This window comes from Thalassophryne amazonica, chromosome 10 (genome assembly GCF_902500255.1).
Source record: "Thalassophryne amazonica chromosome 10, fThaAma1.1, whole genome shotgun sequence".
NCBI lineage: Eukaryota > Metazoa > Chordata > Actinopteri > Batrachoidiformes > Batrachoididae > Thalassophryne > Thalassophryne amazonica.
In genome coordinates this window covers 91,085,204-91,102,017 of record NC_047112.1, presented here as the reverse complement: position 1 = coordinate 91,102,017, position 16,814 = coordinate 91,085,204, and the positions used below count along the sequence as shown (strand labels likewise).

At 40.7% G+C, this 16,814-nt stretch overlaps 1 protein-coding gene across 2 annotated transcripts in view; it reads right to left on the bottom strand.

Moving 5' to 3' along the window:
* kdr (kinase insert domain receptor (a type III receptor tyrosine kinase)) overlaps nt 1–16,814 on the bottom strand; it is a 62,422-nt gene that overhangs the window by 31,031 nt on the left and 14,577 nt on the right. The window contains exons 7-15 of one of the 2 annotated variants that reach the window (XM_034180499.1): nt 14,795–14,975; nt 13,300–13,423; nt 11,357–11,523; nt 11,080–11,236; nt 8,883–9,003; nt 8,642–8,753; nt 8,213–8,557; nt 3,033–3,179; nt 2,815–2,946 (exon numbers count right to left, since the gene is read on the bottom strand). In XM_034180499.1, the coding sequence (XP_034036390.1) occupies nt 2,815–2,946; nt 3,033–3,179; nt 8,213–8,557; nt 8,642–8,753; nt 8,883–9,003; nt 11,080–11,236; nt 11,357–11,523; nt 13,300–13,423; nt 14,795–14,975 (1,486 nt within the window). The remainder of the gene's footprint in view (nt 1–2,814; nt 2,947–3,032; nt 3,180–8,212; nt 8,558–8,641; nt 8,754–8,882; nt 9,004–11,079; nt 11,237–11,356; nt 11,524–13,299; nt 13,424–14,794; nt 14,976–16,814) is intronic. The other variant, XM_034180500.1, reaches the window with a different exon arrangement.

Below are 16,814 nucleotides of genomic sequence, written 5' to 3'. Positions count from 1 at the left end.
AAGTACTTTCACCAACTCTACTCCTTCCAACATCACTATTCAACCAGGTGCCCTCTCATTCACACATATACGAGGTCTATTAGAAAAGTATCCGACCTTACTATTTTTTTCAAAAACCATATGGATTTGAATCACGTGTGATTACATCAGACATGCTTGAACCCTCGTGGGCATGCGAGAGTTTTTTCATGCCTGTCGATTACATCATTCGCCTGTGGGCAGTCTTTGAGTGAGGAGTCGCCCACCCTCTCGTCGATTTTTTCATTGTTTAGGAATGGCTCAGAGACTGCTACTTTGTTTGATAAAAAATTTTTCAAAAACTGTAAGGCACAACTGAGTGGACACCATTTGATAAATTCAGCTGGTTTTCGTTGAAAATTTTAACGGCTGATGAGAGATTTTGGTCTGGTAGTGTCGCGTTAAGGACAGCCCACGGTGCCTGACGGCAATCTGCGCTTCGAGGCAGCGTCATATCGCTGTTTCAAGTTGAAAACTTCCACATTTCAGGCTCTGTTCACCCAGTAAGTCGTCAGAGAACAGAGAAGTTTCAGAAGAAGTCGGCATGAGGAGTTTATTCGGACATTCCACTGTTAAAGGTCATTTTGTAATGAAAGAACGTGCGGGCAGAGTCGCATGTCGGGCCGGACCCGACCGCGGGGGGTTGCGACAGGAAAAACACCTCCGTTGGAAAACTTAACGGACAAGTTGGAACATGCCCAAGCTGTTAAACAATTTCTCAGTTACTCACTTGTTGAAAGCCATCAAAAGCCACCTGAATTTTACAAATGGTTTTCAACACGGAGGTGTTTTTCCTGTCGCGGCGCACACAGATTCGCCGAGTCGTCACAGAAACGACTCGGCGAATTTGCGCGCACGTCTTTCATTACAAAATGAATGTTAACAGTGGAATGTCCGCATAAACTCCTCATGCTGGCCTCTTCTGAATCTTCTCTGTTCTCTGACGACGTCCTGGGTCAACAGAGCCTTAAATTAGGATGATGCAGCTCGAAACAGCCAGGCGACGTCCCGCTCCGTGGGAAGTCCTTAAAGCGACAGAAACACCCCATAATCTCTCATCAGCCGTTAAACTTTTCACAGAAAACCAGCTGAATTTCTCAAATAGTGTCCACTCAGATATCCCTCACAGGTCCTGAAAAAAGTTTGATAAAGCAACATGCGCCATCACGAGCAGCGTCTCAGACAAAGGAATTCAGCCAAGAGGGCTGGACCAGTGCTCACTCAAAGCCTGCCCACAGGGAAATGACGTCACCGGCACGCGTGAAAAAACTCACGCATGCGCACGAGGGTTCAAGCATGATTGGTGTAATTGCATGTCATTCAAATCCATATAGTTTTTTTTTTTTATATAAAACTGCCGGTTAGTTTTATAAGATACCTCGTATAGTCTGTCTAGCTTCTACTGACGTTTAGTCCCCATCTCCCCAGAGCATACCTCCGCTTCTCCAGGCAAATGTCGGCCTTCTCCATACTCTCACTGCAAATCACAATGTCATCTGAAACATTATAATCCAATGACACTCCTGTCTGTTCTTGTTGTTCTCCTCACCACTGCAAACAGGAAAGGACTCAGAGGCTGATCCTTGAGGTAATTACACCTCCACCTTCAACGCTTGTCATTCCAACTGCTTCTCACTGCTGTCACACTATTCTTGAAATATCTTGTAGTAAGGTCTGGACCTGAGCCACCCCATTAGCAAGCACAATGACCACTGTGAAAACTCACTCAGAGGAAGGAACCTCAAATCCATTTGTTCTTCTATTTGCAAGTTTTCTGCAAAATTTGATATGATAAATCAATAACACGCATTTCCAACCCAGTCTCACAAGTTTTTTCATGCTCCTGTCACAAAATGAGTCAAATTTTCATGTTTTTTGTTAAATCTTACTATTACTAACCCTACCTCTCCCCCTAACCATAACCCCCCAAGACCTCTCCCCCCACATCACTTTTCATTTCGTGCCCCATCACGGAATGTATTTGAATAAATTTATGTTCGTTGATATTGGCACTTTTCGTGAAAATATCACGAACCAATAGATTAATGTATTTCATGATGCTGAATCACAACATGCCATGAGTTATGGTAGTGCATTTCATATGGACAAGCTCTTTATCCTCACCAGAATATTAGAAAGCGCTTAGGAGTATAAACTGACCTCACATGTATTTTGTGTATTTGGAAAAGTTATATGATTGGGTCCCTTGGAGTGTCCTGTGGCAGGTGCCGGGAATATGGGGTACTGGAAACACTGCAACACATGATTCAATCTCTATTCATCCAGTGTAGGAGCTGTGCCCACATTCTCGACATCATATCAGACCTGTTCACGGTGGGTGTTGGATTCCACCAGAGCTGCCCCTTGAGGGACATGAAGTAGTGTTGCTGCGAGTTTGTATCAAAAGGAGCCAGCTGAGGTGGTCGAGCCATCTGTTACCCCCTTGTCGTCTGTGTTGGGAGGTCTTCCAGGCACATCCATTTGGAAGGAGGGCCCAGGGAAGACCCAGGGTATGCTGGAGGGATTATATTTCGCAGCTATCTTGGGAACAACTTGGGATTCCCAAGGAAAAGTTAGAAGACTTGGCCGAGGATAGGGAAGCTGAACTGCTTGGTCTACTGCCACCGTGACTCAGACCCAGATCAGTGGCAAAAAAATGAATTAATGAAGGAATAGTTCTAATTGTCAAGATGTTAGTAATAAGATATAATCCATGAACCAAATAGATGTATCATAATGATATTTCGGGTAGAGTATCAGCACCATTTCCACATGGCCACATTTCAGACTACTGACCTTCAGTTGTCAAAAAGGCATGTGTTGAGTCACAGCCCCAGCTGTTACACGCTGTGCATGTGTACAGACCGCTGTCTTCCTTCTTCACACGTTGAATTGTCAAAATACGGTTGACGTGGCTCAGAATCACACCTGAAAGAAATTCGAATTGTTTATTTAACAGCTGTGCAAACTTCTAAAGTGAGGCTGTGTATATCAAAAAGCAGAGCCTGCCTCACCTGAACCCTCCACCAATGTGTGATTGTCTTTGGTCCAAACCACCTTTGGGCTGGGTGTGCCAGTAACATCGCAGATGAGAGAGACTGTAGTGCTCATGTTAACTCTTAGGTCTGTTAAATTATTCAGGATTCTTGCAGCCTCAAGACCTAAAATATTAGCACAGAAAGAAACCATACCAAAAATTATCCATGTATTACACTGAACAAGACCTGATTGCACATTGTTTACGGTTTCATCACTGAAAAATACAAATGAAAATCAAGTCCCACCCATCACCCGTAACAGGACTGTTCATATTTTTGAGTGAACTGTACCAATTGCTAGAAATATCCAAATGACACAAATCAAAGGTTTTCTTCTTGGTTTGCCTGCTCTTGTTGGGGAAACCACAGCAGCTCATCTGTCTCCATCTCACTCTGTCCTCTACATCTCTGTCACCCCAACCACCTGCATCTTCTCCTTCAACACATCCATTAATCTGTTCTTTGGCTGACCTCTTCTCCTCCAGCCTGGTGGTTCCATCCTTGCATCTCTCCTCAGTGCCTGTCCAAAGCAGCTCCATCTCACCTCTCTAACTTTGTGTCCAAACCATACTGCTAATCCTGTTCATCTTCTTCACTCCAAAGAAAAATCACAAAAACTTCAGCAGCTCTGCTACCTCTCTTTCCGCTTCTTGTCTTTTTGTTAGTGCCACCGCCTCTAAGCCATGCAACATTTCTTGTCTCACTACCATCTTGGAAACTTTCCCTTTCACAATTGAAGACACCCTCTGTCAAAATCCATCCTGCTGGTCTTCTCCAAACACTCCATCCAGCTTGCACTCTCTTCTTCACCTCTCAACCACATTCTCCATTACACTAGACAGTTCATCTCAAGTACTGAAACTCATCTGGTTTCACCATCCACTTATAATTGCGACCTCACTATTCCTCCACCTCTCCAAGCTCGGTCTGCTCCCCTGTCTCACTACTGATCAAAAATTAAAGTCCATGGAGACTCCTATCTGATCTCATCGAAGAAAAGACTCAGAGCTAGCCCTTGGTACATTCTCACCTCCACAACTGTTATTCCTACTGCACACCTCAGTGCTGTCACACTGTCCTCATACATATCCTGCACCACCATCACACACTTCTTCCCCACTCCCTACTTCATCACACAATACCACAACTCTTCTCTTGGCACATTATCACAAGGTTTCTCAAAATCTTCAAACACACACTTCAACTCCTTTTGTCCTTCTCAATACTTCTCCAACAATGTCAACACAAACAATGCATCTGTAGTGCTCTGCATGAAGCCACATTGCTGCTCACAGATCTTCACCTCTTTTCTGTCCCTAGCTACCACAACATCATGCTGTGGCTCTGTAATTACTGAAGATCTCAACATCACCTTTCTTTTTAGAAAATTATACCAATATAGTTCTTCTCTACTACTGGATATCCTCTCATTTTCTAAGATTTTATTCATTAGCTGCTCAAAATACTCCCTCCACCTTCACAACACACTGTCCTCACCTGTCAGCATATTTTCCCCTGCATCCTTTATTACCCTAATCTACTGCATATGCTTTCCAGATAATCCTTTTGGGTGGCTAATCTTTCTTCATCTCACTGACGATCTCAAATATTTTTCTCCACCCTCTTCCTCCCACTGTCCTGTACTTCTTCATTCCATCACTAAACCAACTTGTCTTCCTTCATCTGTCCAAATGTCAAGCCCAGTATCTTCCTAGCTGTCTCCTGCACCAAATCTGTAGAATTTTTCCAGTTGTGCAGCATCATTTCAACTCCATTCAGTGCTTATTTCCACCTGAATCTCACTCAACAGTCTTCTGACCTTTCATTCAGCCCTCATTCTCTTCTTCTTCTTCACTCCAAAGTCATCCAGTGCTACCTAGTTATGCTCTCCCCTTCCACCACCTTACAGTCTGCAATTTCTTTCAGGTTTCATCTCCTCCAAAAGGCATTGTCCATCTCTGTTGACCTTCCTCTGCTCTTATATATCACCCTGTCACCATGTGCCCTGCCTTCCTCTTAAAATATGTATCCACCACATCCATTTCCATACTTTTTTTTTTTTTTTGCAAAATCCCCTTCCACATGCCTCTCCTTCAATCAATCAATCAATCAATTTTTTTTTTATATAGCGCCAAATCACAACAAACAGTTGCCCCAAGGCGCTTTATATTGTAAGGCAAGGCCATACAATAATGATGTAAAACCCCAACGGTCAAAACGACCCCCTGTGAGCAAGCACTTGGCTACAGTGGGAAGGAAAAACTCCCTTTTAACAGGAAGAAACCTCCAGCAGAACCAGGCTCAGGGAGGGGCAGTCTTCTGCTAGGACTGGTTGGGGCCGAGGGAGAGAACCAGGAAAAAGACATGCTGTGGAGGGGAGCAGAGATCGATCACTAATGATTAAATGCAGAGTGGTGCATACAGAGCAAAAAGAGAAAGAAACAGTGCATCATGGGAACCCCCCAGCAGTCTACGTCTATAGCAGCATAACTAAGGGATGGTTCAGGGTCACCTGATCCAGCCCTAACTATAAGCTTTAGCAAAAAGGAAAGTTTTAAGCCTAATCTTAAAAGTAGAGAGGGTGTCTGTCTCCCTGATCTGAATTGGGAGCTGGTTCCACAGGAGAGGAGCCTGAAAGCTGAAGGCTCTGCCTCCCATTCTACTCTTACAAACCCTAGGAACTACAAGTAAGCCTGCAGTCTGAGAGCGAAGCGCTCTATTGGGGTGATATGGTACTACGAGGTCCCTAAGATAAGATGGGACCTGATTATTCAAAACCTTATAAGTAAGAAGAAGAATTTTAAATTCTATTCTAGAATTAACAGGAAGCCAATGAAGAGAGGCCAATATGGGTGAGATATGCTCTCTCCTTCTAGTCCCCGTCAGCACTCTAGCTGCAGCATTTTGAATTAACTGAAGGCTTTTTAGGGAACTTTTAGGACAACCTGATAATAATGAATTACAATAGTCCAGCCTAGAGGAAATAAATGCATGAATTAGTTTTTCAGCATCACTCTGAGACAAGACCTTTCTGATTTTAGAGATATTGCGTAAATGCAAAAAAGCAGTCCTACATATTTGTTTAATATGCGCTTTGAATGACATATCCTGATCAAAAATGACTCCAAGATTTCTCACAGTATTACTAGAGGTCAGGGTAATGCCATCCAGAGTAAGGATCTGGTTAGACACCATGTTTCTAAGATTTGTGGGGCCAAGAACAATAACTTCAGTTTTATCTGAGTTTAAAAGCAGGAAATTAGAGGTCATCCATGTCTTTATGTCTGTAAGACAATCCTGCAGTTTAGCTAATTGGTGTGTGTCCTCTGGCTTCATGGATAGATAAAGCTGGGTATCATCTGCGTAACAATGAAAATTTAAGCAATACCGTCTAATAATACTGCCTAAGGGAAGCATATATAAAGTGAATAAAATTGGTCCTAGCACAGAACCTTGTGGAACTCCATAATTAACTTTAGTCTGTGAAGAAGATTCCCCATTTACATGAACAAATTGTAATCTATTAGACAAATATGATTCAAACCACCGCAGCGCAGTGCCTTTAATACCTCTCCTTGATACCATATGTACCCAGAGAGGTATGTGCCTTTTCAAATCATGCCCAATCAACTGAATTTACCCCTGGTGGACTCCAATTAAGCTGTAGAAACATCTCAAGGATGATCAGTGGAAAACGGATGCACCTGAGCTCAATTCTGAGTTTCATGGCAAACTCTATGAATAATTATGTACATGTGATTTCTTGTTTGTTTTTTGTTTGTTTTTTTCATTAAATTTGCAAAAATAACATAAAAAAGTTTTTTTTTACATTGTCATTATGGGGTATTGTGTGTATAATTTTGAGGGGAAAATTAATTTAATTCATTTTGGAATAAGGCTGTAACATCAAAAAATGTGGAAAAAGTGCAGTGAATATTTTCTGGATGCACTGTATGCGTTATTCTGGAACATTCAGAAGATGCAGTAACCAGGGCTACCTGCAGGGGCATTAAGTGCCAATATAAAAGGCTGTGACTGCAGCATAGCTAAATGCAGAAGTAGGGTGAGATGAGCAGTGGAGACCTGTGCTTGTTAAAGCCTTGTAATAAAGTTTGTTGTGTTCCTGTGCAAACTTGCCGCCTTCCTTGGCAATATTTGAACAACATCTGTGACACAACACTGTACCTTTCTCCCCTCAATTCATGAGCTCGCTCTCCCCATTGACCCATCATAATGTAAAATATATTGTCCACAGAATTAATTTTCTCAACAAAAATCAGTAATCAATATTTGAGGACAGATCTACATTTGGATGAAACCAAGAAATGTTAAAATTAAATTAATAATTTAAACTTTAAATTTTAAGGGCTCATATTATACACCTTTTCATACAAGTTATATACAAGAACATTCACTGGCCAATTTATTAAAGCTATTCAAGTTGTTTTTCTTCAAATATTGTGTCATAAATAGCAGACAACAAAATGGTCTAATAAGTAAAATAACTTAACAGTACTTGAGCAGTTTTTGCAGTAAACAAATTTGTGATAACTGTTTCTTGTATCGGGTTGATTAGTGGTTATCACTGTTGCCTTGCAGCAAGAAAGTCACGGGATCAATTCCCACCTGTGTGGAGTTTCCATATTAAGTGGGTTCCCTCCGGGTTCCTCTCACATCCAAAGACATGCAGGTTAGTTGAATTGGAATATTTAAATTGTCCATTGGTGTGCATGCGTGCATTGGTGTGAATGTGTTTGTCTATATGTGGCCCTGCAACAAACTGGCATCCTGTCTGGGGTGTACCCGACCTCACGCCCTGTAACTGCTGAGATAGGCTCCACACCCACCCCCCGTGATCCTTTTTTTTTTTTTTTTTTTTTTTTTTTTTGCTTGCTATGATTTCTTAATTTTTTTATTGTTAAATCGTTTTTTATTCAGTTATTAAATTAAACAGCAAAAAAAAAAAAAGAAGAAGAAAAAAGTCACAAAACCCCTGGCCCAGGGGAAAAAACAAGAATAATGGTTAAAAATAATCCTTCATTGGAGTAAGCGGTTGAAGATGAGTGTGTGTGAGTGTGTTTCTTGTATAAGTTTGATTACCGTTAGAACAGGTCAGTATGTCCTATATGCCGTGACTAGTTGAATTCATGTTTTACCTTTAAGAAGAAGACGATGTAACAGGCAGGTCTGCTCCTTAGTTTTGACATTTTCCACCTTACAGGCATAAACGCCTTCATCCCGGCGGGATGCGTTTGGCAGCAGCAGCTCAAGCGTCATGTTGGTGCCCTGCATGCCAGATAGCACGGCCTGCGGTAAGGGCCACCGTGGCAACGACAGGTACCGACAGGGCTGCATCGCCATGACCGGCTGTGATACGGAGATGTTGTTCACACGGAACCAGGCCAGATTATCATACATCAGCCTGTCTGCCTTACAGCGCAGAGCCACATGGTCCCCCTCCAAAGAATCAGTCGATGGTGACACACTCAACTCAAGGCCACCTAAAGGTGCAAATGGACAAGAATAAGACCACAACAAGATCAATGAAGAAAAGATATAAAATAAAGATAAAATGTGGTGCTCACGTGTCACATGGAAAAAGATGACTCGCGAATCCTCTCCTGCTTTGTTTCCAGCTGAGCATCTGTACAGTGCATGGTCCTCAGCTTTCTGAATCCTCAAAGAGCTCATAATTTTCTATAAAAAATACATTTGTAATTAATATTATTGATTTGCTTTGAATGTTCACAGTTTCCTTTTAAAACAGCTGTTCTGTAAGACTGTTCAGATTTTTCAGAGAAGGTGGACAGGTTGCAAACAATTCACCATGTGTGCATGATCAGTATCAGTGATTATTTTTTCAACGGGATTCTGACGCGTGCTGTTGCTGATGTCTCTCCACCCTGTACACTTCTCCAGCTGGACCTCAGACTTCATCAGCCCTGGCCTGTTGAATAAATGGAATAAAATTTCAACACTTTCCTGTAATATTTTATTAGATTGCTCACAGATTAAACCACTGCCAAGCCACTGTACATGTAACATAATTTCCCATCACAGTACAACAGCACTTTCACTCTCACTTTAAAGCTGGTCTTCCATTGCCGGTTTTTGTCCCTAATTGACATTATCGTTCCAAAAATGAGGGAACCAGGTCTGATTTTTTACAATAGCAGTCAAAATTCATGTTTCATGCTACTGTATACTGATGATAGCAGGTTAGTGCTGACTACATCTGAATATGGAAGTGGCCCATGACACAATCAAATGCACATAAATACTCTACAAAGCCTACGCACTAACATCCGTGGTAGATATAACCATACTTTTCCAAAAAGTGAAAATGTTAACATCCAAAAACTGTCTTCTGCTGAAGAGCTGAACATGCTTTTCATGGGATTTATACTGCATAAGGGAATCAAAGGAGGCTTTTAGGGGTTGTCTTAAAACTTTTTACTTTGGTTTTTGACCGCAGCAAGACTTAGTTTCTATATTTTATAGTTTTTTAGGTTTTATATTTTTTAACTTGTTTAAATATATGTTTTACTGTTGTAAAATGTATGTTTAAGTCTATAGCACTTTGGGTCAGCTGTGGTCGTAGTAAAGTGCTTCCTCATGCAACTCTATATTACAAGCAGAGTGGTCAATGGTGGTCTTGAACCGGAAACATTCTGCTCTGAAAACAAGTCCACTGACCACTTGACGGCCACGCTGCCCCTATTTCAAGATGTGCTAATGAAATAAAAAACAAAGTCATTTGTTAAATTAAAGCAAAAGATGCGCATGTTACACCCAACTACACAAATTACATCAGATTATTTACATTCTGTGGACCAAAATGTCACAAATGTTTTAGACATGTTTAAAACTTTTCCGATTACACTCAGTGTCCTACTTTTACCACAGGTCATATCCATTTTCAGGCCCTGATTGGATATCTCATTTGGTTTGGTTTTGTGTGTGTGTGTGTGTGTGTGTGTGTGTGTGTGTGTGTGTGTGTGTGTGTGTGTGTGTGTGTGTGTGTGTGTGTGTGTGTGTGTGTGTGTGTGTGTGTGTGTGTGTGTGTGTTTTGTTTTTGGTTTTGGTTTTTTGTTTGTTTGATTGTTATGCACTAAAAACACAATGATCGTTTGTCACAATTTTAGCAATGGGAGACTGGTTTTAGACACAAAAATACAAATCATTCAGATTTTTGATATTGCTCTTGTTGTGTTTAATGAACCTAGATTTTTGTTCTTGTTGTTGTTGAGTTGTTGTTTTGGGGGGTGAGGGCTGAGCGATGCATTTCTTTTATTGTTAAACATCATACATACAAAGGCAAAGAGTAAAATCTGGCACAAAAATAGATCAGACTAATGGACTTAACTTCGAGTGCTTTTATTGTATTGTTCTCGATTTTAGATTTGGAGACTCACAATGTTAAGCTCTTAAATATTGTGGATTTGAACATCCATGTTAATAAAGTTTCAGATCACCTGTATGTAAAGCATGTCTGGGTGATTTTCCACTCTTGAATTTAGTCTGTCTGGCTGAAACATCCTACACTCGGTGGAAGATGCTGAAGAATAGTGACCGTAGAGAGCACAACCAGAGGGAAGCCAGAGAGAACAGCAGGAACAACAGGAAACAGCGCAGGACTGAGGAAGTGCTCCAACATGCAAGCACAAGATAAGGAATCTGCTGATGGTCTTCTCTGACCAAAGCAGCTACGCCGCACCGCCTTCTTTCTATCAACAAGTGGCTGTAGAGCTGAGGAGAGGTTGCTGGGTAATCAGTGTTGTTGAGACCTCCTGTTTTTACATCTAAAAGCAGGAGGTGCTATCTTAAACACTACCACTGATTGTAGTAAGCATTTTTATTCTGGATAATTAACGTCCTGCTAAGAATGGCCTCTGAATCACATCTGCTGATCTGTACTGGTCATGGTGCATCATTGTTGTTTTGATGATCATAAAAGCAGCCATTCACTCACATAATCAGCAACCTGTCGACAATATGTGACTAAGAAACACTGAAGACTTACTTGAAGGCATCTGGACAGTCATCTCTGGATATCCACTCCCATTGGATGCGATCAGGAATGGGGATTCCACGGGCCGTGCACCTTAAGGTGGGACTGCTGCCATATGTGAATACATCAGTACCGACAGCCACCTCTTTCTCTATGATACAGGGAGGAACTGGAGAAGAAGACATTAGGAATTATAGTTGGTCATAAGGGGGAAAGAAACACAGGTCAAGGTGCACAAACCATCAAGGCAGCTAATGAAGAAATGAAAAATGGAAAAAAAAGAACATGCCATAGACCATGAGTTGCACAGAGCGTCTCTGTTCCTCTTTTGTAATCTTATTGGTCAGGATCATTGTGTAATTCCCTGCATCATCTTCCTTGACTTCACGGATTATGAGAGCATCACTTCTCTGCTTTATTCTGTAGTCGTCCTTCAGTGGTTGGCCATTTTTTAACCTGTACACAGAGAGAGAGAGAGAGATTATATTATACACCAAACGTGAAATATACTACAACTTCTCTGTCAACTGTGTAAAAAAAAAAAAAAAAAAAATATATATATATATATATATATATATATATTATATAATAGTAGTAAAATCCATATAAAGAGGGAACATCATTGCTGATGACACTCCATCCATCCATCCATTTTTACACCCACTTAGTCCAATTAAGGGTCATGGGGGGGGGGCCTATCCCAGAAGTCATAGCGCGTGGGACATGGTACACCCTGGACAAGATGCCAGTCTATTGCAATGCCACATATAGACAAACAAATACATTCACACCCGCACACACACCTACAGACAATTTTTTAAGTTATCCATCCACATAACCTGCATGTCTTTAGATGTGGAAGGAAACCGGGGCAACCGGAGGGAACCCACACAAATACAGGGAGAACATGCAAGCTCTACACAGAAAGGACCCAGGTGGGAATCGAACCCATGACCACTTGCTGTGAGGCAACAGTGCTAACCACTAAGCCACTGTGTTGCCCAATGACAATAATAATATAATAACAATTTTAGAAACTACAATTTGAATGTAATTTAAGATAGGACAGTGAAATTTTTACAAGATGGTACTTATTAATATTAGAATTGTGCCATACAGTACTGTTTACAAATTTAAACACAATTAATGAAATTATTAAAAGTTTTAGATCATAAAACTACATTCATTCTTTGAGATCATTCCTGAAACTGATAAGCAAATCAGATTTTACAACATTTTAACATATAGTAAATGACCACAAATCCATTTCTTTATTGTTGATTATTATTGAATTTATTATTATTATTGTCATTATTACAAATAATTTTCATAAGCCCCATCATTATCATTTGAAAATAAGCTTTGTAATATGATGATTTGTTTTAATGAAATACACTTTTTGTTGTTGTTGTTGTTTTTATTAATTTATTTATCTATTTATTTTTCTTTTTGGGGGAGATAGTTGTTAGTTTTGTTTTGTGGTCACCCACTGATAAAGAACAAACTACAATTTTATGAAAATTCTGGGGTGCCTGATACTTGAGGATAGAACACATCAAAGTTAATATTTCAATGAGGAAATCTGGTAATGTAATATACTAGGGGAGCTACTTTGCAACCACCCCCACCCCAGGACTAAACCAAACCAACTTTTTTAGGTTCCTTAGATGACCCCAAAACACAATCAGGATGTTCCCAAAAATAAAAACTGGCCTCAAGCCAGTTATCCTAGATGGCATCCAAGATGGCTGCCAAAATAGGTTTTTTTTTCACTTAAACACCAATGATTTCTGTCATTATTATTATTAAGTGTATTGTTTGTTCCTACTATGTATTTTAATGATAAGGGTCTATTGGCGGCCATTTTGGATGCCATTTTGAATCTTAAACCCATGAATGAATTTAGTTTAGGCACAAATGAGTTTGCTGTGACCTGCCATGGTCTTCCCATTGAATCTCTGTGATATTTAAGTTGTTTATATGTTGTGTAAAGGTGTTTTAGTGAAGAACCCTATTTTGGTGGCCATCTTGGATAACTGCCTTGAGGCCAGTTTTTATTTTTTGGGAACATCCTGATTGTGTTTTGGGGTCATCTAAGGAACCTAAAAGAGTTGGTTTGGTTTAGTCCTGGGGGGGGGGGGGGTGCAAGGGTAGTGGTTGTAGCTCCCCTAGTAATACAAGTAACAGTGGAATCAACTTATGCTACAAATAAATCCAGTACTACCGACATACCATTTAAAAGAGGGCTCGGGGTAGGCTGAGAACTTCACAGGAATCACAGTATTAGATGTTGGATTGCCAACATTGACCTCCAAAACTGACATCCATGGCTCCATCACTTCAATAAAAGGTTTTTCTGTAAAGCCAAAAATGACAACATATTGTGATTGACTCCAATTACTTCATATCTCAGTTAATCTAACACCAAAAGAGTTATCCATGAGCCAATCAATGACTGAATTCCCGTCTGCTTGGGTTTTTGTGTTTAAATGAACTGCAGGTGGTAGCAAACAAGGTGCAACAATGCGCCAATCGTCCCCCTGCTGGGGGGTTACCAGCAGGGTAAACAGAAAATAAACAGACATCAGAGTAAATAGAAATGGGGTGGGACTCACCTGAAGATGTAGCACACCTGCTGCAATCTAATAAGTGTAATAGTCTTACACTGTATACCTTGGTTATGGTTGCAATATGAAAAACAGCCCCCAAAAAAGACCGACATGGGAATTCTAATTTGTTGAAAATCACACACATTTTTTTGTGCAAGTCTTCATGTGTCACTGACACACATACAGCTGCACAGACAGAGTGAAATTATATATCCCAATCTGGGATATATAATTATGAATGTAGCGACATCCATCCAGCACAAAGGAGTGCACAGTGCAATACAAGCATCACTTTCCATTTCCACCTGACACAGTTGTAGGTTTTGCTCCCAATACCCACATTGTATAACTACAAGGTATAATTGCACCTATCTGTGCACTCGTGGACATGTTCATCTACAAATTTGTCTAAAAAAAAGGTGTGGCCAGATGAAGAGCAGGTGGATTTCTATCACCTGACAGGAAAACACAATTGTGCAGTTGTTGTATTTAAAGACTGAAAAAAGTGTATTTCACACCAGAAGTTCACAACACACTATACAATAAAAGTGAACTGAAAATAACCATGAAATAAAGGTAAACACAAAACGTCTTGTCATTGCTACAATGTTTCACCTCAGGGAGCTTTTGTGGCTGCTGTCTGTGAGCGCTTTGTGACAGGTCAGTGCACATCTGACTTGAATCTACTTTTTCAATATCAGAGAGCTGTGTGTGCCTGGTGCACTACTTAAAGAGACTGAGTTGGATATTACCATAAATACATTTGTTCATATGGTCCGTGGGCCAAGTAGGTTTTCAGTACCACTTAAAGTGGCACAACAACACTTACAGTCCAGCCTCAGCATACCATCGCCTACAGAAAAATGTATAATCCCAAAATTTGAACATCCTCCAATCATATTAAAAAGGATACCACATTATTTGCCTGATCACAGATTCCAAAAAGGTGCAGTTTGGACAATCTATGACTGAATTTTATAGTTATGGGGTAAAAAGAGCAAAAATGGCGACAAATGTCAATTTCAAGTTGGATTCAAAAGTTAAAGTTGCTCATAAAAAATATGCAAAATGTTGGCTGAGCTAATATTACTGTTTATATATATTTTCTGTGCACTTACCATAAACTGTAAGAAAGACTGAGGTTGTTTTGTCCATCTTCCCACTGAATGCAGTGCAGGTGTATTCTCCTGTGTGATTCACTGTCAAGTTTTCCACTATGAGGGTGCTGGACAATTCCAAAGTGTTAAACAGTCTCTTTTTGTGCGAAACTGTGGACATCCCTGATCCATTCACTGAGCTCTGATAGAGACAGAAACACGTGGAAAAAAATGATCACTTCAAATCACCAATCAGATTTAAAAAATTAGTGCCCTATAACACAGTGACCCAAAATGCTCTACATGCAATAACAGATAAAGAAATGGAAACTAACAAAACAAAAAAAAAGCTTCATATAATCAGAAGTACGAGGGCTGTCCATAAAGTATAGGTCCTTTTTATTTTTTTCAAAAACTATATGGATTTCATTCATATGTTTTTACGTCAGACATGCTTGAACCCTGGTGCGCATGCGTGAGTTTTTCCACGCCTGTCGGTGACGTCATTCGCCTGTGAGCACTCCTTGTGGGAGGAGTCGTCCAGCCCCTCGTCGGAATTCCTTTGTCTGAGAAGTTGCTGAGAGACTGGCGCTTTGTTTGATCAAAATTTTTTCTACAGCTGTGAGACACATCGAAGTGGTCACGGTTCGAAAAATTAAGCTGGTTTTCAGTGAAAATTTTAACGGCTGATGAGAGATTTTGAGGTGATACTGTTGCTTTAAGGACTTCCCACGGTGCGAGACATCGCGCAGCGCTCCCAGGCGCCGTCATCAGCCTGTTTCAAGCTGAAAAGCTCCACATTTCAGGCTCTATTGATCCAGGACATCATAAGAGAACAGAGAAGTCGGTTTCAGCATTTTATCCGGATATTCCACTGTTAAAGGAGATTTTTTTTAATGAAAGACGTGTGGACGGGTCCGCGCGTCGGGACGCAGCCGGGGCGGTGCGGCGGCACAGGAAAAACACCTCCGTGTTGATAACCATTTGTAAAATCCAGGCGGCTTTTGATGGCTTTCAGTGGAGTGAGTATATGAGAAATTGTTTAACAGCTGGACATGTTCCAACTTGTCCTTAAGGCTTCCAACGGAGGTGTTTTTCCTGTGGCGGAGCGTCGCGGCGGCTGCGAGCCAACGCTGCAATCCGCCCGCACGTCTTTCATTAAAAAAATCTCCTTTAACAGTGGAATATCCGGATAAAATGCTGAAACCGACTTCTTCTGAAACTTCTCTGTTCTCTCACGACGTCCTGGATCAATAGAGCCTGAAATGTGGAGGTTTTCAGCTTGAAACAGGCTGATGATGGCGCCTGAGAGCGCTGCGCGACGTCTCGCACCGTGGGAAGTCCTTAAAGCGACAGTATCACCTCAAAATCTCTCATCAGCCGTTAAAATTTTCACTGAAAACCAGCTTAATTTTTCGAACCGTGTCCACTTCAATGTGTCTCACAGGTTTAGAAAAAATTTTGATCAAACAAAGCGCCTGTCTCTCAGCAACTTCTCAGACAAAGGAATTCCGACGAGGGGCTGGACGACTCCTCCCACAAGGAGTGCTCACAGGCGAATGACGTCACCGACAGGCGTGGAAAAACTCACGCATGCGCACGAGGGTTCAAGCATGTCTGACGTAAAAACATATGAATGAAATCCATATAGTTTTTGAAAAAAATAAAAAGGACCTATACTTTATGGACAGACCTCGTAGTCACCATAATGGGTGTTAAAATGTAAAATCAAGCATAAAAAACTGACAGTAAAATTAAATTAATGAGAAAAATAAAACAACAAACAGATCAGAAATGTGTAATGAGGTTGTAATATTGGCCACCACTCTGCATCAGTTTCAAATAGTATCAGATACATTTAAAGAAAAGAGAATAAAATGTGAATTACAATTACTTTTTGAAACCATTAAGTGGTCCAGTCTGGGAGTATGTACAGGTGGTTCATAATGCAAAGTCATCCACCACATGAAACTGAAACTCCTTGAGTCCTGGATGGTAAATACCCAGACAGACAACTGAACCATCCATACTTTTTGAAAAT